The sequence below is a fragment of the Leiobunum rupestre genome, chromosome 10 (genome assembly GCF_980474605.1).
Source record: "Leiobunum rupestre chromosome 10, qqLeiRupe1.1.hap1, whole genome shotgun sequence".
Classification (NCBI taxonomy): Eukaryota; Metazoa; Arthropoda; class Arachnida; order Opiliones; family Sclerosomatidae; genus Leiobunum; species Leiobunum rupestre.
Window position 1 is genome coordinate 35,183,594 of NC_143393.1, and position 27,394 is coordinate 35,210,987.

The following is a 27,394-nucleotide window of genomic DNA, read 5'->3' on the forward strand; positions in this document are numbered from 1 at the left end:
TCATAATTTTTTTAACTAATACGCAAACTAATACACAAACGCTTCTAACCGAGGGGTCGGACATTTGTACAAAATCCCGTACACTTCTCAAGAAATCTCCGACGAAATCGCAAAATCTCTGACCAAATTTCAAAATCTCTGACGAAATCGCGAAATCTTTGACGAAATCGAGAAATCTCTGACGAAGTCGCCAAATCTCTGACAAAGTCGCCAAATCTCAGACAAAGTCGCGAAATCTCTTACAAAGTCGCGAACTCTCTGACAAAGTCGCGAACTCTCTGACAAAGTCGCGAACTCTCTGACAAAGTCGCGAACTCTCTGACAAAGTCGCGAAATCTCTGACAAAGTCGCGAACTCTCTGACAAAGTCGCGAAATCTCTGACAAAGTCGCGAACTCTCTGACAAAGTCGCGAAATCTCTGACAAAGTCGCGAACTCTCTGACAAAGTCGCGAACTCTCTGACAAAGTCGCGAACTCTCTGACAAAGTCGCGAAATCTCTGACAAAGTCGCGAACTCTCTGACAAAGTCGCGAAATCTCTGACAAAGTCGCGAAATCTCTGACAAAGTCGCGAACTCTCTGACAAAGTCGCGAAATCTCTGACAAAGTCGCGAACTCTCTGACAAAGTCGCGAAATCTCTGACAAAGTCGCGAACTCTCTGACAAAGTCGCGAAATCTCTGACAAAGTCGCGAACTCTCTGACAAAGTCGCGAAATCTCTGACAAAGTCGCGAAATCTTTGACGAAATCGCGAAATCTCTGACGAAATCGCAAAATCTTTGATGAAATCGTGAAATCTCAGACGAAATCGCGAAATCTTTGACGAATTCGGGAAATCACAGAGATTTCGAAATCCCGTACGCTTTTTTTGGGAATGTCCGACCCCTCGCTTCTAACATATCGCTTATGAGACCACTATCAATCTAGACCATAAAATCAATTATGTACATTCTCAGGTTCCTTACATTTAAGAATGTAAGTATGAAAAATTAGAAGTTACGTATTACAAACGAGTAATATAGATATATCGTATACTTCTGGTTAAACGTCACTGATTCCATCGCCGATATATCATCTTAGACATAATACAATAGGATCTGTGTACAATCCCACCAGTTTGGTTTGATATACATCAATTTTGTTAAAACAAAATTAATTCATTTAAATGATATAATATGCTTCAGCAAATTAATGAAAATGTCAAAAACAGTTTCGTGATCAATCACAAATCATGCAACTCAAGTATTAAATCAATATAATAATTATCCAGTTAGACCATCGTAATAGTTATTTTTAAAGCCGATAGATGGTGGTGAGGTTATTGAAACTATATTTCATGTAACCGATATAAGGAAAACGTCAATCATTTCAACAGAAAAAGAGAAATAGGATGTTCAAAAGTCAATTATAATAATGATTTAAATCAAATAAATAATTCTTAAATAAAAATATAATTTACTGACGGACTTGACGGTCAAACCTACAGCTAATTTAGCTAACTCAAATGTCACCCTGACAACTAATTTAGATAACTTAAATGTCAAACTGACAGCTAATTTAGCTAAATTAAATGTCAAACTGACAGCTAATTTAGCTAACTTTAATGTCACACTGGCAGTTAATATAGATAACTTCAATTTCAAACTGACAGATAATTTAGCTAACTTTAATATCACACTGGCAGCTAATTTAGCTAACTTAAATGTCACACTGACAGCTAATTTAGTTAACGTAAATGTCCAGCTGACAGCTAATTTAGGTAACTTAAATGTCCCACTGACAACTAATTTAATTAACGTAAATGTCACACTGACAGCTAATTTAATGAACGTAAATTTCACACTGACATCTAATTTAGATAACTTAAATGTCCAACTGACAGCTAGTTTAGCTAACTGAAATGTCACACTAACAGCTAATTTAGCTAACTAAAATGTCCCACTGACAGCTAATTTAGCTAACTTAAATGTCACACTGAAAGCTAATTTAGCTAACTTAAATGTCCCACTGACAGCTAATTTAGCTAACTTAAATGTCACACTGAAAGCTAATTTAGCTAACTTAAATGTCACACTGGCAGCTAATTTAGCGAAATAAAAAGTCAACGTGACAGGTGACTAAGTTCAAACTAATATTAAATCTAAAGCACCACCCAATTCCGTCATTAGAAAATTGCTGTCATTTAAAGCTCTTTAGTGCTATTGGAAATTCTTCAGACAGCGACGAAGACGTTTATCGTCCGTAGCTCCGAGCGAAACTTAATCGTTTACGACAAGAGTACAAAAACTGCGATCGGAAATTCCGTTGCCGAAGTCACTTACGGATTAAAAATCATCCCTAAAAAAACAGAGAAAGGTTTCGAAAACTGATGGAAAACTGGCCAGTGAAAGAAACTGTAGGAGGTTTCTCGGGAACGTGAGTGGCTTGGCTAAGAGGTCGGCGACTTCATGGCGAAGTGGACCCCTGCCCCGCCCCCCCTCGGGAGCTAACCAGGTCGATAGGTCAATTATTATTATCATTGCAGGAAGCCCTACTATCGTGTACCCTTGGGATAAAATAATATTGTTTAAGAGAACTGCCATGTCCTCACCCTCAAATGGCTTGTACTTCAAAGGTTTCTTACGTATACGGAAAAAATGAATACTCTACGTCGAGCCGCGGTTGCAACTCCCTAACGCGTTCTTTTCAAGAATAACAATGATTCCAAATCCCGGATCTCTATGGAGTTTAAAAATTGACGAGTTAGATACTATTTCTCTTTTGGTTTGAAATTTTAAAGGTTTTTCAATTCCTTACGGTATAAGGTGTTTTTCTGTTGACAAAATATTATGGTTGAATAATAAAACCGCTAGTCTATAGAAATAACAGGTGGTACCAATATTCGTAACGCAGTAGACATTAATATGATATTACCGGTGTACCAACCTTTGCGGTTCACACTGCTTACTTCATACCAAATTAGTTTACCTTTAAAAGTTGTATATGTAATAATAGTTATCAACTAAGCCATAAGTCTATAATATTTGTTCCATTAGTTTGTCACTTTGGGGAATATTTTACTGAGAGCTAGTAACGAAGTGACGTCATCATAAGAAGAAAATCTCCCCCTAGCGAGGCGCTGTCAAAGGCTACGTGCATGACGCGTTAGCAAGCCGACGCAAAACGGTGACGAAACCCATAATGCAGTCTGTCTTGCGAATAGCTCTCAGTAAAATTTTTGTATGTGAAGAATAGAAAGTGTCCAGGGCCGTGCAGAGGTATCCTGGGGTCCGCTGTCAAACTTACTCGCGGGCCCCTTCAATTTGCACCCACCCCCCTTGAGCCCTGAAAACTTTTCCCAAGTTAATCTTGATTTGCATCCCCCCTTGAGCTTCTTCGATGGGCCCTACAGCTACGGGAGAGGAGGAAGCCGGTACAAATTACCGGGGCCCGTGCAGCCTCAGGGCTCGATTTGGAACACACTAGGTATACTTTTTCTCTAAAATGTCAAGCTATATGCAATAGTCACGGCTTTATTGGGGCTCGAAATTGATATTTTTCCGGGACCCGTGCCCGCTTTCGGCGGCCCTGCCGTTAACCTCTTCAGGTTTTTATGGAAGGGGCAAGCGAAGAACTCGCGAGAAAACCACTTTAACCAGTAGGCAGAGAACTTACAAACTCCACGCGGAAAAAATCTTTGTATATAGACATATTTGTTAATAGACAATTTATTTAGATTAAAATTGTAAACAATGGTTTTTGTATTTTGTATCGTGAATAAATACGGTATGATTTTAATTGTAAATAAACCTTTTTATTTCTTAATTAAGTCTCGGGCTCTTAATTTAAGTAAAAACATAATTTATTAGGATAAATTAGTGTCCTGAACGATGGCTTAAATGGTTTTACGAAATATTTACATGCCACTATGAAATAGTTTCTATAAAATAATCAAGGCTTAAATGGTTTTACTAAATATTTACATGCCACTGTAAAATAATTCCTATAAAATAATCGAGGGCTTAATGGTTTTACTAAATATTTACATACCACTGTAAAATAATTCCTATAAAATAATCGAGGGCTTAAATGGTTTTACTAAATATTTATATACCACTGTGAAATAATTTCTATAAAATAATCGAAGGCTTAAATGGTTTTACTAAATATTTATATACCACTGTGAAATAATTTCTATGAAATAATCGAGGGCTTAAATGGTTTGACTAAATATTTACATGCCACTATAAAATAATCGAGGGCTTAAATTGAAGATTACTTTGCTCATACACGAATAAATATTTCCTCGCTTCAAAACTGCAGTAAATTGACTCCCTCTGAACATTTACATAGTCCTTCTACGTTGCCGCATTTATGAATACGCTACTGAATTTGGCACTGAAAGTATTGGTAACAGCTCAACACTATTTTAGACTTTAGTGGTAGACTAAGGGCGTAACCACGTAACACGAATTATCTGGTTTTTGCTTTAGAGAGTTATTTAAATTCTACGATGTACTCTGATACCAGCGGCGAAAGCCCGCAGTCTTTTATCACAAATAAACGGCCAAATATAATTTTTTTATAAAGAACTTTCAGCTTTCGAATATTTAAATCAATATTTTTCAAAACGTTACTTGGTTTTTGCTTTCAGGCGACGTAAAATATATTTGTTCAGTTTTACTCGAAGAACGATGACTGGGAAAATGAATAATTCAATAATATTGGAGAAAAAGGCCACGATAGGGAAAAGGAGTGTTTCGACATAAACTTCAACCTCTTTTAAAATTGAATTTTATTTTCTTAATAAAACCAAAAACGTATTTATTTTTACTTCTCCCTCGGGGTCACCGAGAGCGGGCCCGGGCCCCGGGAAAATATGATTACGGGCCCCAAGAGAGACGTTACTACTGTAGATAGCTACCTTAGAGCAAGAGTCAAGCAAGTCTGAAAACCCCTATTTGAGAAAAACCAGTTTTAAGTTCGAAATAATAACAATGAGAATCTAATAATGAAAATTGATAAAAATAGAGTGAAAATATATATTGAAAATTTTGTACTGAGGCACCTTAATTTAAAAACACTCAAGGATTCTTATTTTGAATTTCTTTCAATAGTCACGTATCTCGACTTACTTGACTTTTGCTCTCAGGTAGCGTAGTAACAGTAGATACATGGACTAATTAATTAGTCCATGGTATATAGCTATACTTTTTCGGATAGAAACCCGGGAAAAGTATACCTCGTTTCTTCAAACACGGGCCCGTAGGATGCACGAGCCCCGGGCGAAACTCTGCTTAATTCGGCCCTGTCCGTCGCCCGAGAGTACAAATCGTAAAACATCAGTACTTATCAGTGATATAGTTGCACGCTGGTACTGCGTTCTTAATCGATTTGACTAAGTTTTCTTACTTCCCCGCGAAAAGAGTTATTATAGACTTTTGATCCCACGAAAGGAAAATGGAACTGAGATCTGCATATCGCTTTATATAACAACAGGTTTGCCACACGTCAGGGAAAACTGGGAAATCAGGGAAAAGTCAGGGAATTTTTAAAATGGGCCTAAAAAGTCAGGGAATTTTTAAAATGGGCCTAAAAAGTCAGGGAATTTTTAAAATGGGCCTAAAAAGTCAGGGAATTTTTAAAATGGGCCTAAAAAGTCAGGGAATTTTTAAAATGGGCCTAAAAAGTCAGGGAATTTTTAAAATGGGCCTAAAAAGTCAGGGAATTTTTAAAATGGGCCTAAAAAGTCAGGGAATTTTAAGAATTTGTAAAAGGTCGGGGAAATGTCAGGGAATTAGATTTTCTCTTGACACTTTTTGAAGGTAATTTTACTCTAGATCTATGACAAATTCTTTGATTACCATTTATTCCCTTGATAGTTTGGCTAATTTTTTCAACATTGCAATAACCATTTTACTGAAATGTAAGTTCCTTTAACTTTATTTTAAATGTAAAATATAAAATAAAAATTGTGACCTTAAAAAGTCAGGGAAAATCTCTTAAAAAGGCCCGGGAATAGTTAGGAAATTTAATCTTAAAATTTTGTGGCAACCCTGAATTAGGCCCGGCAGTAAATTACGTCTTCCGAAACTTCGGCCAAATTCTATCCATGGCGACCTTTCTGTTCCATTTAATAGCGATCTCGATAATTCCTAGTCGACTAAAAATACGGCTAGTGCAGCCTCTAAGTAGGGCTTCCTTTCATAGCAGTTTCTCTCTCCCCCCCCCCCTCGCACCAGCAACGGTGGGGGGGGGGGGGGATAGAGAGTAAAAAGGGGTCGTAAATTAGAACAAACCAAGCTTGGGGTGGGGATACAGCTAGTATCATTTCAGTTAACGAGATCTCTCACGCTATTTCGTCCTCCCTTTTTACTACGTCATTTATTCTCCTTATAGCTTTCTCCAAACGTTGTCCCGCCATTTACGTCGTTAGACTTTACCCTCTTCGCTTAGCTAGCGGCATAAGGTGACGCTCCCTCCGTCTTAAAAAGATCACTCAACAAGGCCATCTATTGTCTCTTTCGCGAAATAATTTCTAATCGCGTTTGATTCTAGATTCTATTCGCGACCGAAACGAGTCTAGATGGCGTAACGGCGCTAGCTTCTCCAGGGTTGCGCCCAGGCTGAGAAATAACGAATTTTTTAAAACTGGACCTGTGGCCACTGGCCACTTACCATTTTTAACCTTCAAAATCAGGCTTTCATAATTTCTGGTCAAATTATCTATTCTTGACAATATGAGCTAGAAGCAAAGACCAAACAATTTTATGGATTAATATAGTATTTTTTTAATGAACTAAAATCTTGGAGGGAAAAAACAAATTAATTAAGTGGTCAACAGGGCCACTAACACCATAGACTAAGGAAGGTTTCCTTAGTCTATGCCATAGATATAAGAAATGTATATAAAGGTCTAGATAAATTTCGGGGCGTCTAAACCTAACATAAAATACGGAATTGACACCTAGCAGACACCGAGGAAGGCACGTGACCAGAAGCGCGAGCTCACTTAGCATTTTAGTACTAAGTGCTTGACCTTTCCGCAGGCCGTAGTCTTTAGACACCATCTGTTGGTGACTTTTAGTATAAATTTTAAGCAGGAGACAATGGCTCTCACGACGATAGCACGAGCTTTCTTACCGATAGATAGCGCCTTATAAGGATAGCCTGCAGAAATTACGCGTTTCTGCTAGCTGTCACCTCCGTATTCACTCCCTTTGAAATATTTTATCTAGACCTTTATATACGTTTCCTATATCTATGGTCTATGCTAACACTAACACCCCAAGCATTTATTTTTTAAACTGGCGATTGGCCTGTGATAGGGCCTTATTTCTCACACTGGTAGCGCCTATGATTTAGCGTCTGCTACAAACCAATTAAAATGTCATAAGAACGTTTTTTCTTAAATAAAATATAAGCAAACGATTCAAAAATTATATTAAAATGCAAGTATCATTACTTTTAAAGTCAAATTGACGAATAACGATGGGGAAAAGCTAATAACGTTTGCTTTAGCCGCTACCAGGGCTGGACATAAGGCACTAGTCACGGCATTTGCCTACTAAAATAAATGCTCTGACGACTGAAATTAGTCGAAATCTTGGGGCTAACTAGTCAAATTGACTAGTGAAAAATTTACGTAAATATACATAAATAATGGCGAATATGGCGTATAATAAATTCATTTTTAACCAGACTAGTCAGTGACTACTAAAATAAATTAAGGCTGACTCAAAAAAAAATATCCTTATGTCCAACCCTGGCCGTTACCAATCTAGCTTTCAATGGCGAACCAAAGGGGGCGTTGCGATTGAGCGGATATTATTATTGTAACGAAGGCCTTTGTTTTGACAATTGTTTCGCGTAATATACTGATAGTAAAATCGTATTAAAATTTGTGGATAGCTCGTTCCCCTCGGACGTTTAGAATGTGGCCGATAACTAGCGCCGCCTGGACGATTAATTTACCGTGCCGAATACGGCGTCCGCTGCTAAATTTGACCTATTTATGTTATCATTTTTAAATTTCGAATTTACGCGGAATATTAGTTGGAATGGAACGTTAATTTTAATGATTGGTTTTTCCAATTTTGTTCTCGGAAATTGTATTAAGTTACGCGAAATTTTATTTAATTCATTGAACTATTCAATGAAAAGAGATAAGAGAACATTTATGGAATGGCGTGTCTTTCGGAAATGTGATTAAAATCGTTTCCTTATCTTCAATTTCGGAGCCATTACAAGCGCGTAAATGACGTTTTGAATATTTAAAAAGGCCCCGGAACAAAGCTACTCCTCGACTTAAAGGTTCTTCGTCACGAAGTTGCCGGGTACGCCTACGGCCAAAATCCCATTAACCCGAAAAAGTAATTGGAGATCCTCGGAAGTGTGGCTAATGTTTGACCACTTGGGTCATGGGAGGGGCGATGTCGTCTCTCTCTAGTGTCCCGTTAAAGGTCATCTTCTACGTTTTTTGACCCGCCCTGCGGTCCAAATTTGTCCCAAACTCGACCTGATCCCCACCCGCCGCTGCATACCACCGGCTCTCCGCGCACTCGTTGGGCGAGTTTCAGCGTACTTCTAACTAAACATTCTTCTTTGCCTTAGCTCGCGTTGTAACACTTATTTCTATTTTAGGGTTCGTGTTTTCTTGTTATTGCTCTGTACGTAATGATTTTCCGACCCACTCCTGCTAGTCTAATTATGACGAGATAAATATCAGAGTTTATAAGTACACGTAAATTTATACTCTGACGGTAATATTATTTTTATTGGAAATTTCCCTATAATGAAAGTGGTTTAAAAATTCTAATAGAGTTAAAATATTAAACGGTTGACTAAAATTGTGACTAGCTAGTCAAATTCTATATTCCGCAAAAAAAAAACATATATTTGATCAAATTTTACTATAATTTTTCCCTTTCTAAAGTCACAACTAAATATAAATGTTATTGTTCCATGTCTGTGATATGCATTCTAATATCACGCTATACACGTTGACCAGCTAGTTTTAATGACAATTTGAAAAGGTTTGTAGTTTATTTCGCGTGACGTTAGACCTTTACGATCACGTTTGGCATTTTTCCATAATTAAAGTTAAAGGTAAGGAAATCGTTTACTTACGGTAAAACCGACGACTGCCGCATTGTCAGTTTGTAAATTCGGTACAGCCAATGTCCGCGTATTTTTTGCCAAAGCGTTGCTCGCGAACTAGATCGTTTCGAGTTCGAAATCGAAAGCTACTCTGCGGACGCCGTTGTTTTACCTGTTAATGTTTGGCGTCACTTTAAGACGGTGAGAAGGCCTGGGCAGACCGCCATTTCCGGAACAAATCATCGGAGAGATAATAAAGATGTCCGAGATTCGGCCTCGCGGATTGCGCGGAGAAGCCGCGATGGCGGCTCTTTCGCTTCTCTCGCTCTGCGTATTGAATTATTCGGAACTCGTTGGGAGCCTATCCGGCTCTCCCTTTCTCGGCATCAATTCTGCTAGCGGAACCAAGTTTCGCTCCTTAAAACGGAATGATTTTCGGCGAAAAAACCACTCCGTCAATGGAGAAGAGTCGCTCCGTCGCTATGGGAACCGCCATGGATCATCTATTTCGTTACGTCACGCCTGGGGGGCGTGCCCTGGTTTGCAAATTTAAATTATCGCGAGACGCCATTATTTTCCTTGGGCCGGTCTTCGAGCAGCGTTTTGGAGGTTTTTTTCTTTTAGATTTCGCCGGTACAAATGAGTTTCGTTAAAATTAGAAAACATCAAAATTACGTCGTTACTATTATACGTAAGATTATTTTTGTTTATTTTCTAAAAATAGGCCATGTTACTCGAGGCTTGCTTTCGCTATGAATCTCGCGAATCTCGCTTTCACGCAAGATTCGTATGAATCGTATCTAATTTCTTGAGCCTTGGCACTTTAAAATGTAGGCTTACGCGTTTCAGTGTTCTATATTTTTTCCATGGCTATTGCAAATTATATTATACGCTTATACACGCAACGTCATATTTTTCAACCGATTCCTACACTTATAAAAATGTATTTTTTTAGGTAAACTTAAAGAATGATTACGATGATTTTACCAAACACAAGCGTTAAATCTTCGTTCTCCAAAGCAAATCTTTCTTTTCAACATAAGCGTCTGATTATTATGGTCGAAATATGAGTTAGATCCTCAGATAACATTTTTAAAATTAAGAGTTATTGGGCATGTTTGAACAAATGAAGACTCGAAGCTTCGCAGTACTCTTGATTTGCATAATTGCAACTGCCGTTTTTGTTTGCATGTTCGGTGATCCAAAACCAACCTTCCACGAGATTGTTTCCAAAACTCAGAAACAGTTTACCCATCTTAAACAACTTAAAGTTCCTGTAACTATATTTTTAATTTTCATTGTTGTATAACTTTATTTAATGTAAATTTTATTATTTTATGGAGATCGTGGTTCAGGAACAAAAAGAAGCTGGAGATGATGAATATTTGGTGAAATTGGGCTTTGTAGAAAATCCTCGAATTTATCCTAAAAATATTTGGCATAATGTGACTTTGCCTGTCATAACAACAGCGGTTGATTCCGGTCAGTCTGGTGCAGCCGTCGGGTTCATCAAGTCAATTCAAAATTACTTACCAGATCATCATTTGATTATTTATGATTTGGGACTCGACACTTCAGAATTTCAGCTGGTACTGTCGACCATTTATATCTAAATTTATTGTCTGCCGTGACTTAAATATTTTATTTCTATTTAAAGCTTTCTAAATACTGTAATGCGTCAAACTGCACTTTAAAACGTTTTAAATATGAGAATTTTCCCTCTCATGTTGGTAACACGAAATTTCAGGCGCATAGGCCCATTATAATCCAAGTAAGAAAATTTAAAAAATAAAACACATAAAAAAGTTATTTAATTTTCAAATGAAATTGCAGCAAATTTTAAACGAAGCTGGAGCAGTACTGTGGCTTGACATTCAATATCAATTGCATTCGAGCAAAATTCAACCTCTTTTAGACAAAGCTCAAAAAGAAGGCTTAGTTTCTTGGACTATAAACGAACCTACTTCCACGTTGACGCATCCCCGGATGTACGTTTATTTCCAAACGCTACAGGAGAATTATTACTTTCATCGAATGGTGGAGCCCAGCTATATAATTCTCTACAATGTAGAGCGGGTTCACCGCGAACTGATGCTACCCTGGGTGCAGTGTGCCTTGACTTTGGAGTGTATAGCTCCTATTGGAGCTCAAAGCAGCGGTTGTCGTTTTGATAAGAAGCCTCATTATAGATATTCGGGCTGTCATCGTTATGACATGTCCGCTCTTAATGTAGCGCTGGGTAAAATGTTTGACTACAAAGCCAATGCTTATGTAGCCAATAACACGGACAAATTTTTTCATAAACCCATTTTGGATCTGGAAGGGGACCTGAAAAACAATTCTACAATGTTATCCATGACTCAGTCTAATAATCTCGATTAGATTTATTAGTCGAAAAGACGCGAAATTATTAATCGGGAATGTTTTTAAATTAGCGTGTTTTTGTTTCCTTACGCACTTACTAGGATGAAAATAACAATGTAGTTACTACACACGCTCGCAAAGATATTTTAGATGTTTAATTATCAGTATTAGAATTGTTTTTTTTGTGTGTAGTTTTTCGTACGTTTGTTACTTAGTGTTATAAAGTGCTAACTCTGCAATAACATTCTCTTTAACTATTCTTTTCACTTCTAAATGTTTCAACCTATTTGTGAATTAACGCTTAATAACTCTTACTCTTACTCTTACATTCTTTTACCACACCTTTTTAATATTTTTAACTATCTTAACCTAAATTCTTTAAGTATCCCTCCCTACTTTTGTCTAAAATTATCTTTTTCCTTTCGCGCTTAAAATTTTCTTAAATCTTAATTGTAAATCTAAAATTATTTATTTAATCTATTTTTTACATTTATCATTGAAACGAAAAATCTCCTTTATTTAAAAATGAATGATATCGGGTAACACTACTTACAGTGTTTTTAAATTGGTATTGGTGCTTCCAAAAATGAGCTAAACAGATTTCTTACTTAAATATATAGTACCCTTACAAATTGAAACTTACGTTTTGATCAGTATTTAGTTGGTTCTCTACTTATCGTGATATGAGTCTTCTGTAGTTAAAGTAAAATCTAGTCAAGCATATCAGTTATCTTCATTTTTTTCATTTATATTTTTCATGCGCTTCTGTTGATAACATCACTAAGCTGACTAGACATAGTTTGTTTAGGAAAAATTTCAAAATCAAAAAAAATAACGAAACTAAGAAATTGTGATTTTTCTAAAATTTCAAAGCAACGGGGGTTGAAGTTAATGCCTCCTCTTTTGTACCATAATTTTTAACTTAATTAGGATTTAGTTATATATCAGTGGAATGTTAAATTTAGTGTGCGATTACATAAATGTAAAGAAGTTTTATTTCCTTCTCAATAAGAAATTTATTGATTTCTGTGATGTTAAAATCTTTTCATTCCATCTCAATTAGCATTGTAATTTAAGATTCATTTGTTATTTTTTTGTTTAACAATAAATAGAATATGATTCCCTCTTTTGTGAGTTTTTGTTCATTAACAGTATGGTGTTAGAAAATGTGAAAATAATTTAATTTTCTTTAACCCAAAAATTGGGTATATATAGCTTGATTTTTAGTAACGGGAGGCTGAGTTTTAATGGATTTATGATTAGAATGTTATGGAAAGTTGTTTCAATGTGTAATTCGTTGTCTTTTTGTAAGTTTATAATAGACCCCACGTTTTTTAATTAGTTCTTCGTGTTTTCCTAGTTCAACAATTTTTCCTTTATCAACAACTGCTATGCAATCTGCATTTTGGATAGTTGAGAGTCTATGCGCTATTACAATTGAAGTACGTCCTTTTCGAGCTTTGTCCAAAGCTTCTTGCACCATCTGATAGAACGAGATTTAAATGTCTTATATGCAAATTTATATGGATATTGTTATATGTGTTATCACCTTCTCGCTCTCAGTGTCCAAGGCTGAAGTGGCCTCGTCCAGCAGTAAGATACGTGGATCCCTTACCAGGGCTCTGGCAATGGCAATTCTTTGTTTTTGGCCTCCAGATAATTGAGTTCCTCTTTCACCAACCATAGTGTCGTATCCCTATAAGTATGGCGTTACTTCAATTTAGATTCTTAATATGGAAAAAGTACGTATCCTTTTACTTTTGGTAGGCTCATGATAAAGTCATGAATATTGGATAGGACAGCAGCGTTTTTAATATCTGTTTGGTTGACCTGGCCTTCAATGCCATAGACAATGTTCTGGCCTATGGTACAGTTGAAGAGAATTGGTTCCTGGCTGACCACGGCGATATGTTTGCGAAGGTGACCCAAGTTGATGGTACGGATATCAAAGTCGTCAACTTTCTATTATAAAATTAGGGGTTTAGGTTACCATACTTTGCTTTCATTATCAGAGATGTATTACATACCACAGTTCCTCTGTCAGGGTCGTAAAACCTCTGAATCAGAGATACAACTGTACTTTTGCCGCAGCCACTGGGCCCAATCAAAGCCAATGTTTGGCCTGGACTAACGTTAAAACTCATGCCTCTTAGTACAGGAACGTTTCGACGCATTGGATATTTAAAGTGTATGTCCTGGAAGGTTATTTCGCCCTTGATAGTCTACAAGTCAGTGGGTGTATTTTTGATAAACCCATCTAGCAAATTTTCATGTTGAACATTCGAAAATAATTTTACCGGTTGAATACCACCCATGGAAGAGGAGTCAATGATTGGTTCGGTTTCCATTAGGTTAAATATGAGTCCCGCGGACAATTGGGCTTTAGTGTAGTCGGGAAGATATGATGTAAATTGTCCCACAGAGACAGCGCTGAAGGCCATCGCGAAAAATACTCTGAAGGGAAATAAGATTTAATCAAGTCGCCTTTCGTCGCTGTCGCTTCCTACGAACCTGTATACATCGGTGGCCACCATTTCTTCTTTACCGATCAGGTAGGCTCCAAAACGGAAAGCTGCCGCGTAGATGAAGAATATGACGCCTTGCGAGAAAGCAAATGCTAGTCCATAAACCAAAGCGTGTTTCTTGTTTTCTCTGTATAAATCGTACATTATTCATAATCGTAACTGAGCCTATAAATACCGTTAATAGATTTATTACGTAAAAGGCAGGAGTAAGTGGTTCATGAACTTGACCAGGAACAGGGGTTCTTGAGTTAGTGACTGTACGGTCCTAACGTTTTCCAAACATTCGGAGATAACCCTTCCAGCGTCCGCCATGAGTTCGGCGTCCCTGATTTGGTTACCTTTCATAATTCTCATTTCGATGGCCCCCGCGGATAACAGAATTGGTACGGCCGCCGTTAAAGCTAAAGCCAGTTTCCATCCGAAAATAAATGCAATAACGATACTGGTTCCAAGTGTCACTATGGCCGAAATGAAGATGCCAACACGATGTCCGGCAGCCTATTCGTTACAAAGCCATATTGTATTTTCATTTCATTCATGGCCTCATACCTTTTAATTCGTTTACCGTTTTAACCATAGGGACATCCGTCGCCAATCGAGTTGAAATTTTCCCTGTGGAGTGTTTTTCGTCGTCGAACCAACCGATATGTTGTCGGACTATGTTAGTAAACGCTTCTTGTCTCAACCTCATCGTTAGTCGTTCCCCAGAGAATCCAAATCCAATCATCTAAACGGATTCAATATTATTGTTTTTAGCAGTTCTTTCAATATGATTCTTCCAAATCGTATGTACCCTGAACAAGTTTCCTATTGCCGTTGCACCAGCGAGTACCAGGAACATCATGGACCAAAAAAAGGCTGCCGCTTTCAGTTCGTCTCCGATTAATGTGAATGTCTGTGTGTGTATACATTTTACATTAAACAAATTGGCATTTAATTAAAAAGAACCGTACGTTGAAAATTTCACTGTAGAAAACGGCGAATGCCGGCATGGTTGCTCCCGTAAGAATGGACGAGAATGAACCCAGAGTAATTTCTTTCCATTCTTTGTGAGCGAAAGACAGAATTTTCCAGGCCGACGGTAACTTTATGTGTTCCTGCGAAAAAAGGTATCAGTTCAATTGTTTCGATTTAACGCATGTTAGTATCCTACTAGTACTTCTTGTATATCGCTGTTAAGTCTTTGAAAATCCCTTTCTTTTTCGGACGTACTCACGCCGGGATTGCTTAAAACGCTAGTGGCTAGTCTTCGGCGCATAACCAAATCACTGTCGCTTATAGCTGTGATTAGCCAGGATGACATGTTACTCGTAATTATAGGCAAAAATTTCTAGTCGTACTTACCTCCTTCGGCTGTAGAGTATCCCGACTCGTCGACAAACATTTGATTCATTACCAAATGATGATAGAGGCCTTCTTTGTCCATAAGGTCTTCGTGAGTTCCAAATTCCATTACGTTTCCGTCTTCCATGGCGTAGATGATATCAGCATCTTTGATGGTAGACAATCTATGGGCCACGATAATGGTGGTTCGACCTTGCCTAGCCTGTATAAAGAAGATACGTTTTGGTTAATGTACCCCATGGGAATAGCGCCAACTAGTTCCACCTTATCCAAAGCTTCTTGGACGATGGCCTCGCTTTCGGCGTCTAGCGCCGAAGTAGCCTCGTCGAGTAAAAGTATCTTTGGGTCCCTGACCAACGCACGAGCAATGGCGATCCTTTGTTTTTGACCCCCGGAAAGTTGCGCCCCTCTGTCTCCTACTAAGGTATCGTATCCCTAAAGGATATGTTACGGATGTTACCGAGATATGTTTTCGTGGTCGAATGAAATTCGTACTTTAGGCAGCGCCGATATGAAATCGTGAGCGTTGGCCATTTTGGCTGCTTCGACTACTTCGTGATAGGTCACGTCTTGCCGACCATATTGAATATTCTCGGCGATGGTGCTTCCAAAAAGGACTGGCTCTTGACTGACAACTCCAATGACCGTCCTTAACCAACGGACATTCAGTCGTTTAATGTTATGACCGTTAAGTTTAATCTGATTGTGGAAGAAAAATTAAGTGCGTGAAAATGAAACGTTACTTCGAAAACGATAACATTACTTGTCCGAAAAGAGGGTCGTAGAATCTCAATAACAGACCAATTACAGTTGATTTCCCACTTCCGCTAGCTCCACAAAGAGCCACGGTTTGTCCCTCTTTAATTCTAAGAGATAGTCCTTTCAGAATCTTACGAAAAGATATTGATTTCCATTAAACAAATTTAAAATTCGCGCTATTTATGTGAACTCTTAAACCGTCGTTTGAATTTTACCACTAGATGTCGCTACGTGGCTCAAAAGTGTTTTAGAGCGACTTTTTCGAAATATCAATTTCTCTTACCGGAACCGATTTTCGAGTAGGGTAGTTAAAACGGACGTCGCAAAATTCTATATTTGCTCGCAAGTTTTCTTGGTCTAGCATCACTCCCTTCGTCGAGTATGGGTCTATGTTTGGGGTCTAAAAAGAAAAAGACTTCGAGTGGTTCTTTTAAATCCTAATGGGAAAAGAATGCAAACCAACCATGTCCAATATTTGGAAAATGGTAACTGCAGAACCCATCGCCGTTGCAACCGCGGATAGATGGGGTGCCGCGTTACCCAATGAAAAAGAACCAATCATAACGGCAAAGAAAACCTTTATATATTTGAATAAATATCGGTTTTGTAATTGAATCCTGTATGGATTTTTTTTATAAATTACTTAGCAGCTCTTACAGTAAAGACTCCACCCGGATCCATTTTGTTTTGTAGTATAAGTCCAGAACCATACCTATATAATAATTTAATTTTCTCAATGTTAACCAGACTGGTTTTAAACAATATCGATAATGAATTCAGGTACCTAAGACCAAGGGTCTTCAGGGATTCTACCCTGTTATACTTGGGAGCGAAAGTTGGTCTGCTGTTGATTTTTTCTTTACAACACAGACACTCTTTCCCACAGGTGATCGTCATTTATGTTGAGAGGATGGTACCAGAGTTTAACGCTATTGCCCATAATCTAATTAGTACCTGAATTCATTCTTGAAATTATGTAGGATGTTTTCCTTTTACCAAAAAGCCAACGCGTAAGTTCCATACAGAATGAGGAATGTCAGACCCATTCCTATACCCATCATGACGTATTTCTTCATGGCAATGTCTCTACCCATTGTCAAAGCTTCCGTATACCTTCGAAAGACCACAATTTAGCTATTAAAGCGAATACACTTAGCGTCATAGCACACCTTTTGATCTCCCTCTGTTGACCAGAGAAGGAAGTGACGGTCCTTATGTTCCCTAGGACCTCTTCGGCGACGCTTCCTGCCAAGGCGTATTTGGCCTGTTCTCTGGCCGCCGAAGACGCTACTAGCTAATAATTACAGATACAAAAATTAAAGTATATTTTCTACCCTCTAGCTGATTTTCAATCCGGTCGTACCTTGCCCATGTAAGCGGACGTCAGGGCCACTAACGGTGACATGGACATAATGACCAAGGTCAATTCCCATCCTTTTAAGAACCCCACGATGAACCCCGCCAAGAATGTGGCCGTGTGTTGTATTAGCATGCTAAATTTGTCCCCTATTCCTTCTCGAACTCGTTCAAGGTCGCTGGAAAACATCGCGTACGAAACGTTATAATTGGGTATAAGCACAGGCGGATTTCGTTCGACCATACTCGTTCAATTTCATGGACAATTCCCCGCTTTGATGTTTGTCAAACCATCCTATTTCTTGCCTCATGACTTGGTAGAAAAATTCTTGTCTCATTTTGTAAACTTGCCTTTCGCAAGATATTTGCCAGCAGTATATCTATACGAATATTTCTATTATAGTAAGTCATCGTTGCGATTTCACGGCTATAGGTCTCGGACTTAACCAAACAACTTTTAAGGTTCCTAACTGTCTATAGTGTCATAAGCCTATCATAAGCAAAGGTCTAGGCCCAATTTTTGACGATGGCATACTCCTTATTAAGATGAAGGTATTCAAAATCTGCACCTACTAGTGGCTACGTCCTCAACATTTCTGAAATAAATTTCGCGAAATGCATCATGAATGCGCACAGCCGTGCGTGAACGTTTTTAATCTTAGAACCACGCGGGAGAAATCTCCGCCGCGAGCCCTGCCCCTTAGCACCGTAGCCAAGGCTTATTCACAATTTTATTGTTTAAAACTTAAAATTGGTGGATTTCAAAATTCATTTGGCGCGTGAAAATACGCCACCATGTTAGCGTATAAAAGCAGGTAAATATGCCTGCTGTACCTCACAACGTAAAGGTACTGTCACGCACAAAAACGTAATTTTGAAATCCGTCAATTAACACTTATCTTTGCAAAATGATTAATCAGAACTTAAAACTGGCTATTAGAAATAAGAGTTGTGTTCCTGAAGGTATTTATTTTTTAAATTTGAGATTTAGTCGCGTTTTAGTGGCATTTATCAACCCGGGCGTGGCTGCTTTACCAAGTAAGAGAATAATTGAGATGCAGAAACTTTGAAAACTAAGATGTCGCTACTGCCCTATCGTCATACGTTAATTTTATTATCTCCAGGACAACGCCGTTACCATGGGCCTTTATGGTAGACCTCTACTTATGGGGACCTTACGATAGGCTTATGATAGTGTTCTTACTTGTAGCAGAGCGGAAACGAAAACGGCCACTCCGATGTAGACGTAGTAGAGGGCGAAAGCAGTCATTTGAGACTCGAAAAGGGCCGGTGACAGCCCACCGAAGGGGTTGATGGGCTCGTCTTCGGAGAAGGCTGGAATGTCAGTGCTATTGCCGAGCGAAATATCAACGACTTCGTATCCGGATTCGGGTTGTTCTTGTTCGATGAAGGTGTTGGTCATTTCTCCAAAGACAATGGCTAACAGGGGCCACCCTGCCCCTTGCACCACGGCGAAGATTGTTCCCAGAAACATCAGAAATTTGTCCAAGGAGTCCGAGTAGCGAAACTATCGGTTGGGTTCGACGTTTCAAATATTTGGAATAAGGTATACTGACTGCTGATACTTACTAAGTCGAATAACGACACCGATTTCTTCTTTTTGCCATAGTCTTTCGATTTACTGTTGTGTAAATTTCAACATTTTATAAATATAATGACAAGTTCCTAATAAAACCCAAATGGAGTGATCATAGCCCCGAGTTCATTATGGCTAAAGATGTAATTACCGCGTGACAAGACAATTTTAGCATCGCGTAGGAATTTATCTGATGGTAGGTGAAAAGGGACGCTATGACGTCATTGTACTCCGATTCGCAGGTGGCGAATAGTTCGAGTTGGGGTAATTTTTAAATGTTTTTCCAAAATGGCTGTCTGTGGCCTTTTTAGCAGATAAATTTTGGCTAGCAAAAGGAGTAAAAAAATAGCCCCAATACTCCGGAACAAACAAATAGTTTATGGGGCGGAGAGATTATCGTCCGAGGAACAGGCGAATAAAGGCTGGTTTTCACTAGGGCAAAAACGCCACGACGGTGAACGTCGACGCGAAAATTTCCCGTTAGGCCTAGTGCAATATTTTTGCGTCGACTGTCACCATCGTGGCGTTTTTGCCCTAGTGTAAACCAGCCTTAACGGGAATTTTTCAGGTCGACGTTCACCGTCGTGGCATTTTTGCCCTAGTGAAAACCAGACATAAAACGTTTTAGAGTAAAAAGAGTACACATCTACTCCGAGAACAGGCAGTAGCGGCGCCAACAACAGGCCGGGGTAGGCCTGGGCCTACTTGGAATTTTGGTAGGGGCCTCCAAATGTCGTCTTAAGGGGCCTCCTAAATTTAATATATGGGCCTCCAAATTATTTAACATCCGAAAATTCTGTAATTTGTTTGCGAAATAATTTATTTATTAATTTTTCAATATTCAATGCGAGTGATTCGCTTAACGACACTGCTGTTTTTATTCCTTTCAAAGGTACGAGTAACTTTTCATTGACAGTAGTTTTTTTTTAGTTTTAATTTTTCGTGAGCGCTACTATATCCAAATTGTATCTTTAATTTTATATCCACAATGGTTCTGAAACTTCCTTTACTTAGTGTACCTACGTACATTCATTTTCGTAAAGTGGTAAGTTCCGATGTGAGGGATGTACACGCGAAGTACCGATGGAATGAATGTAAATAGATAGACTGGAATTCAGTCGTAGAAGTAAGTAAATAATCACTCATTTGTTAAGTGTTATCGGTGCACAAAAAAAGTATCATAATTAGTTCTATTTTTTTCGTCGCGTATCCATTTTACCCACAAATTGCACCACTTGCTTAAGAAAAATAAAATAATCCAAGTGGACGGATTTGACTTAGGCCTAAGGTGGTGCCTTGGGTATTAGCCTAGCTGATTATTATTATTATTTTTTTTTTATCATTCGGCCTATGTACCAACCTTAATTTTTATGTATTAGGTTTTTCCAACAAAATATTCTTATAATCGGTACATTTTTGTCTCCAAAATGATTTTCTTCTCGAACACAGGGCCTATCTAGCGATTTTAATTTGAAGCACTTACGTCTTATCGCTTCTCCCGGAGCTGGTAGATTCCAAGGACGAACTCCTGGACTTGACACCACCGTAATCTTTGTCCGGCTGTTTCTTCTTGACCAAGGGTTTCTTTTGGTCATCATCTTCATCCGGGTACATCATTTTTGGGATCCTTCACTCGTAAATTCGGTGCACGGACTAAAGACGAAGGCTCGGAGCACCTGACTTGACGAAAATGATGATATTCGTTACCAGCCTCGATAAGATAGGAACAAAATGATACAAAACGAAATGCAATGAACAAATTGGATTCTGACGTTTATCTCTATTTTGAGGCTCTCCTTATCAATTACGCATTGCCAGTGTTAAACATTGTTTTTTGATCGAACTTATCTCTTTGACATGGACGTAAGTCCCGATAAAATGATTTCAATATTTCATACATCGATTGTTATTGTAATCTCATTTGCTTAGTGTATTTCTTATTTAGAATCATTAATAGAAACAATAAAAGTGTTGACATTGTCAGTAACGTGACCTGAATCAGTGGCGGAGACAGTGTTAGGCTACGGCTGCTTTTCTTTGGGGGCCCATAAATGTATTTTAACGGGCTTTCTCGAGTTAATGCGTGGGGCCGAAACGAGAGCCGACCTTTGAGGACCAATATTAGCTTACAGGTGGGTTGGTGGACTGGTTAGCACTTTCGCCTCGCAGCAAGAGGAGCCGGGTTCGATCCCAGCTTGTGGCACTGGGTTAAAACTCGGAAAAACGGGGTAGGTATATTTGTTCGAAGTTCAATCGTCCGAACGGTGGAACATATGTTCGAATTTCATTCGTCCGAACCGCCGAAATAAAAAATGTTTCATTCGTCCGAATCGGTAGCATCACTTGTCCGAATTCTGTCGCTAAATTGGTATTTCTTATTGCTGTTTTTTTTTTGGTTCGGATTTTTTAGGTTAGGTTAGGTTCACGTTAATGTTACTATTTTCTTATATTAACAATATTTAAAAATAAACAATTCCTAATGTTCGAAAAAACGGACAAACGATTATTCGAACAAATGAAATTCGCCAGTAAAGTTAACATAAATTAAACGACTAAATCACCAACAAAAGTTGTGATAAATTTTACGGGCAAATGAAATACATTTTCGGACATACGATCCTGTTTTCCGGCATTCGGACATTTGTACCACCGTTCGGACGAATGAAATTCGAACAAATGTACCCAAATCGGAACATCTCCTTCCGCGTTGAGTTAGCAAGTTCTCTCCCCACTGGTTAAAGGGGTTTTCCCTTCCATAAAAACTTGCTGAGGTTAAAGGTAATAGCTAGTGTAGGGAGCTGTTGGCTCGCGTGGCTTAAAGGGCTTGCCACCACCCTCCTAAGCATTGTAAACCGGCCACCTAAATTAAAGGTGCAATAAAAGTCACTAGATGACTTGGGATTAAGGTGGTCCCTTGGGTATTAGCGTAGCTGATTATTATTCTGGCGGCGTTACTGACTACGGTTGAAATATTTCTAAGGGTGGTATTTCATACCATTAAATCTTGAAAAGTCCCTATAAACTTCAATAGGCACTTAAATGAAATATCTTCAAGGAAATCGCTAAGAAATAATATTTCAGAGAGCCACGACCTGCAAGTTACTGTGAATATGGTGCTTGTTGAAATAATGGAAACTTTTCACCTCTATGGTATGAAACAAATGTTTCTTTTTAACCAGGTAACTTTTTTTTGACAGATTAAGACTTAGCAAAACCACGACGTTCTGTTTACAGATGAAACCAAAACGCGAGGTGTCTTATGAACTCGAGTAGCAAATTTGTGGATAAATATTGGCTCGTTTCAAAGGCATTTGACCTTCTAGTTAGTTTGAATTTCTCAACTCATGAGATCATAAAAACACTTTTTTTGTTCAATTTTAGAGTCGTTGTTGTAAAATGTAGAATGCGTAACACCATAAGTAACATAATACCCATAAGTATGACTGTGGTTTATAACGCTCATTCTGATCAAACCTTTTTTTTGCTCTGCGTTGAGAGCAAACCCACGATTGCGCAATGACTCTGAAAATCAGTTCGATGCTAATTTTGGCCAATTGTCATACTTATTGTTAATATGTTACTTATGTTAACACCGGAAGTATATACTTTAAAAGACGTACCGTGCCGTAGCTAAAGGGACGAGGGGGAAATTTGGATTACAAAAGTTCTAGCAACGCTACTGCACAAGCGTAATTTTTAATCTTTAATTGCAATGTGCTATATCTCTTGAAGGTCAATTTCTGATAAAATTGGACCAAAAACGTGGAGTTTTTTTAATGTAAATTAATGAACACGTTGATTTTTACTCACGAGCTTGAAGGCTTACAAATAAACTAAATTATCTATTTATTAAAATCTGAGAATCTGCCGCTTTTTATAGAATCAGTGTTAAGAAATGTTCTGTAACTTGGCCTAGAAATGGTTGATTTTGACCTCAGTATACTAATACTGTTTTATCTTAAAATATATAGGAAACTTTTTGATATTTTAAAGCGATAATGTTTCTTGGAATACATAACATTCGAAGTGGTTCGTAAGAAAAAGCAACTTCTACACGCTCGGTTATTCAACCCATTTTTAGTGGCGTTTATTTAGAATTTTTATTTCTTGTAAAAGGGTTCTTTTTTTTTAATTTTAGCAAAGTCGGAGTCGGTTAGAAACAGAGTTAAATTTTATTGGTTAAGGGGAATTAAACTTAATCCACCATTGGCTATATCGTAACTCCTCCCTTTTGAAAAAACCCCCAAAAGTTTGAGGTTTTTATAGTTTCAAGGGCCTGGTTAATAACCCTACCATTTTTGTATAAACACTTAATCAAGTTGACTAACAAACGTAAAAACGATACGAGAGTTAGCATAAATTTTATATCATAATAATTATGCCATTTTCGGATCGTACGCAGACTTGACCCCCTTTACAGCCTTGTAAGTAAACTATTCGGCTAAGTTGAAATATGGGTTTCGTAAAAAACAAAAAGACAAAACGCCTCCGAGGCAAGCTGGGCCTGTTTTTATATATTGCAAATGTCTTGTTGGTTTTGAATTGCATCTTCTAGTAACGTCACGTTCCAAAAGAAAAACAACGAAAACACACGTTTTAAGGCTAGTTTTCACTAGGGCAAAAACGCCACGACGCCAAGTGTCGACGCAAAAAATCTCCGTTAGGCCTAATACAATTTGTTTCGCGTCCGGACCGGCGCGGCGTTTTTGCCCTAGTGAAAACCCGCCTTAAACGCCCCGCGAGAAAGTTAAAAAATATAAATTAAATAAAAACTAAAACAAAACAAAGAAAAACACGCTGGTGCGATCTGAAGGTGACTTTTGGAACTTGAAAACGCGTAATCCACCGGATAAAAAAAGGTTCCCAGAGATACCTTGAAATATAAATTTAATTTTTATATTTTTAGTTCTCTCAACGCGGGCTTTAGCATAGCGTATCTTGGCCCCCTAAATTTGCATAATTGTAAGACGCTCTCATCCGCTGATAGACATTTTCTCACATCGTCTCCACGGGTTTCTTCGTATTTTGTTTTTTTCCCCTACCACCAATAAGTTTTCTTTTCCAAGGATAATGTCTTTATTTATTACTTAGCTCTACACTCGCGTGTTTTTATGTTTTTAACGAAAAGAGAGTTTGACCTCATTTTATATTTCGAGGGCCTATTATGGGGTGGGGAATTGTGAGGTAGTGTTTGACCTTTTCCCAAAATTAAAGCTAATTTAAATGTAAATGACCGTATTTGAAATTTATGGTACGAAAAGACGCGATTGTGAGAGCGTTATAATTTGATACGCGCTGAAAAATGTATCGGGTCGTCTTCAAAGGTCACGGTCGACATTTTATAATTTATTGTTTTTAGCAGAGCTTTCTCGCGGTCGTATGCAAATTAGACAACGCTATCGTGATCTACAAGAAACGCTAGGTCAGTTGCGAATTGGTCATATCGTTGGATTTCTTATTTGTACCCGTTCAGTATTTGTTAAGAAAACCAAATGGAAATTGCTCCATTTGCGGACCCTTCAATTTTCGTGCCATTTGCGAACTGTATGTTGTTCTCGGTAAATTAAAAAATATACTTTTTTTATGGAAAAGCAGTGCTATTTGCGGACAAATGGTTTATTTTAGTGTTGTAAGTCGGAAAATTTCCCGCTCGGAAAATTTTCCGGAAAATGACCGAGGCCTTTTTTCCGGAACATTTTCCGTATTTTTCCGAAAAAAATAAAAAACGTTTTCATTCCATGATTAGTCTAATATATTGTTTGTAAATTGAAATAAAGCGGTATTTTCGCCTCATTTTTTCGAATCTGAAAGTAAAACTAAACCTCTAGACTAGTTTAAACTGATTAACAATGTAGCGCTATTAATGTTTTGTAGTATGTTTATTGATATTAGAAATTTTATATCGATAAAAAGTTAAACATTAAAAACCCTTAAAAGGTAATTTATGTTTCAAATTTTTATTTTTTCGATTTGCGGAAAATTTTCCGCAATTCGGAAACTTTTCTGGAAAATTTTCCACATTTTATTTTTCCGGAAAATTAACAACGCTAGTTTATTTATACGTATATTCGTATTTTGATACATAATTTATTGTAGTTTTTGAACGTAAGCCAATGTTCTTAAACATTTAGTAAGGTTGGGTTGGGCAAGTTTAGTAGCGTTAGGTTTGGTTAACTTAAAAAAAACTATATCAAAAAGGGCTTAAGAAATTAAAATGTCCGCAATGACACCATTTAATTTTTTAACAATTCGTATATCATATTTACAAAACATTTTGGGCGCAAATGGCACAAAAATTGGCATGTCCGCAAATGGCAAAAACTCGTTGCCGGAGCTCTTGCAACGTTTCAGAGGGTAGGGGTGAACGTGAGTGAGTGATATTTGCGGACACGTCAATTTTCGTGCCATTTGCGAATAAAATTTTTTGGAAATATGATATACGAATTGTTTAAGCCCTTTTTGATATAGTTTTTTTAATTAACCAAACCTAACCCAACCCAACCCAAAATAACCTAACCTAACCCCACCCAAAATAACCTAAACTAACCCAACCTAACCTAACCTATTGTTTAAGAACATTGGCTTACGTTCAAAAACTACTATAAATTTTGTATCAAAAGAGTGCTAGCAGTTGATGCGTTTTTAAAAGTTAGTGACGTCACAGCCGTAGCTTCCGTAATGGTTGTCATGAAAACTCGCGTTTTTTCTCAATAGACGTTTAACATTGGTGACGTCGTAGGGTTTCAAGCTGCTGGCACTCTATACACGAATAAATAAACCGTTAGACCGCAAATGGCACTGCTTTTCCAAAAAAAAAATATTTTTTAATTTACCAATAACATACAGTCCGCAAACGGGAGGACAGTAATCGTTGGGCTTCCCAGCGTTTCAGATCGCTTCTACTGAACCGCTTGGTCGACCAGCTTGGTGGCGATTCGTGACGTCATCGAGTTAGTTTTTGTGAGCTATGAGCTTTTTTTTTAAGAAAGTCGACAATCGTTGATTTTTTTTGCGCCTAATAAAATTTTTATGAATTTTTTAGAAGAAAATAGTATTCCAACTTTTGGTCTATTTGTTTAAAAATCCAACAAATTTCTTCTGGGTGCATTCATTTTTAATTAGAATGTTTTAAAACGCAGACTAACTCCTAATTACATGACTACGCATGCCCAATGCTCCTAAAAACTCACTGGAAATCGACCGTGTGAACAAACAGATTTCCAAACGCTACGAACCGCAGCGAGATCGAAACGAGGCAAAACGTGTGAACGTGACTTTCAAATTCTATAAAATAAAAATTTCACCAATTTCACTAATGGTTTTTGACATTCTCGGCGCTATTAAGTTGGTACTTGAGGAGATAATCTGTAAAATTGTTGGGGTGTAATCAATGCCCATACTTCATAAACTATTATTATTATTATCAACTAAGCTATAACACCCAAGGCACCATCTTATGCCCAAGTCATCTATGATAATCATCCTAATCAAATAAATATGGTAATTATCCAAATCAAATAAATATGGTAATTATCCAAATCAAATAAATATGGTAATTATCCCAATCAAATAAATATGGTAATTTTCCCAATCAAATAAATAGGGTAATTATCCCAATCAAATAAATAGGGTAATTATCCCATTCAAATAAATATGGTAATTATCCCATTCAAATAAATATGGTAATTATCCCATTCAAATAAATATGGTAATTATCCCATTCAAATAAATATGGTAATTATCCCATTCAAATAAATATGGTAATTATCCCATTCAAATAAATATGGTAATTATCCCATTCAAATAAATATGGTAATTATCCCATTCAAATAAATATGGTAATTATCCCATTCAAATAAATATGGTAATTATCCCAATCAAATAAATATGGTAATTATCCCACCATCCAGTACTGCAGTCAATGGAGACATGGAAATGTACAGGGTGTTAACTAAAAAACGATACCAAGCTAGTAACTCAATATGTGTTTTAGGTGATTCAAAAATAAAAAATTACACTGACCTTGAACTAGGGCTTCAAGGTCATTCAAAATGTATCTCGAGAACCTTTAAAGATAGAAACTTGGTTCCAAAAAAGTGTTCCCCATCACAGTTTATGTTGAAATAGCTTAACTTAAGAAGATTTAGTAAATCGTTGTCAAATGTCAATACTTCGCCAATTTCGTTGAATTTATTGTAAAGATCTATCCCAAATGCAAATTTGGCACTATTTAACCATTTTTTCATAATTATTTCGACACCCAAAAGCATAATGACCCGGCCTCGTTATAAAGTATTGCTTATAGTAACGAGTAACGTCAAATGTTCTGATAATTTATTATTTACAAGTGTACGATTTTTCTCGTTAATCAG

General features: G+C 37.6%; 3 protein-coding genes across 11 annotated transcripts in view; 1 reads left to right on the plus strand and 2 right to left on the minus strand.

The window, feature by feature from the left end:
- The window catches only part of LOC149925516 (uncharacterized), a 60,990-nt gene extending 51,473 nt beyond the window's left edge, over positions 1–9,517 (minus strand). For 6 of the 7 annotated variants that reach the window (XR_016476977.1, XR_016476978.1, XM_090160756.1 and 3 more), the window contains exon 1: positions 9,108–9,517. The gene's annotated coding sequence lies outside the window, so the exon portion shown is untranslated. The remainder of the gene's footprint in view (positions 1–9,107) is intronic. The other variant, XM_090160754.1, reaches the window with a different exon arrangement.
- LOC149925517 (uncharacterized) lies at positions 9,071–12,570 on the plus strand. 2 transcript variants are annotated; one of them, XM_090160761.1, is made up of 5 exons: positions 9,071–9,086; positions 10,033–10,353; positions 10,421–10,666; positions 10,735–10,848; positions 10,911–12,570. In XM_090160761.1, exons 2-5 carry the CDS (start codon positions 10,192–10,194, stop codon positions 11,457–11,459), a joined length of 1,071 nt encoding a protein of 356 aa, XP_090016887.1. In that variant the 5' UTR covers positions 9,071–9,086; positions 10,033–10,191; the 3' UTR covers positions 11,460–12,570. The 2 variants fall into 2 exon arrangements, with proteins under 2 accessions (XP_090016887.1, XP_090016886.1); XM_090160760.1 differs by lacking the exon at positions 9,071–9,086 and adding an exon at positions 9,610–9,768.
- On the minus strand, positions 11,884–20,718 carry LOC149925518 (ATP-dependent translocase ABCB1-like). 2 transcript variants are annotated; one of them, XM_090160758.1, is made up of 25 exons: positions 20,506–20,718; positions 19,016–19,067; positions 18,630–18,953; positions 17,672–17,805; positions 17,433–17,604; positions 17,239–17,363; positions 17,066–17,182; positions 16,727–16,781; positions 16,533–16,646; positions 16,353–16,469; positions 16,074–16,199; positions 15,806–16,009; positions 15,575–15,745; positions 15,311–15,512; positions 15,120–15,247; positions 14,920–15,063; positions 14,760–14,861; positions 14,532–14,693; positions 14,160–14,464; positions 13,953–14,093; positions 13,739–13,895; positions 13,469–13,663; positions 13,200–13,403; positions 12,991–13,137; positions 11,884–12,924 (listed from the first exon to the last, which is right to left on the minus strand). In XM_090160758.1, exons 1-25 carry the CDS (start codon positions 20,637–20,639, stop codon positions 12,724–12,726), a joined length of 3,933 nt encoding a protein of 1,310 aa, XP_090016884.1. In that variant the 5' UTR covers positions 20,640–20,718; the 3' UTR covers positions 11,884–12,723. The 2 variants fall into 2 exon arrangements, with proteins under 2 accessions (XP_090016884.1, XP_090016885.1); XM_090160759.1 differs by having other exon boundaries at positions 15,126–15,247; positions 20,506–20,717.
- Between the last annotated feature and the right edge of the window lie 6,676 nt (positions 20,719–27,394).

Bases quoted from the DNA above. Each gene is read 5' to 3' on its own strand.
- LOC149925518 (XM_090160758.1), bottom strand. From the start codon at position 20,639: ATGATGTACCCGGATGAAGATGATGACCAAAAGAAACCCTTGGTCAAG. The intron at 19,068-20,505 runs GTAAGTGCTTCA...TTTACACAACAG, and splicing joins TCCGGGAGAAGCGATAAGAC to TAAATCGAAAGACTATGGCA. The intron at 16,470-16,532 runs GTTGGTTTGCAT...TTTTCTTTTTAG, and splicing joins TTTTCCAAATATTGGACATG to ACCCCAAACATAGACCCATA.
- LOC149925517 (XM_090160761.1), top strand. From the start codon at position 10,192: ATGTTTGAACAAATGAAGACTCGAAGCTTCGCAGTACTCTTGATTTGC. The intron at 10,354-10,420 runs GTAACTATATTT...TATTTTATGGAG, and splicing joins TTAAACAACTTAAAGTTCCT to ATCGTGGTTCAGGAACAAAA. The intron at 10,667-10,734 runs GTACTGTCGACC...TTCTATTTAAAG, and splicing joins ACACTTCAGAATTTCAGCTG to CTTTCTAAATACTGTAATGC.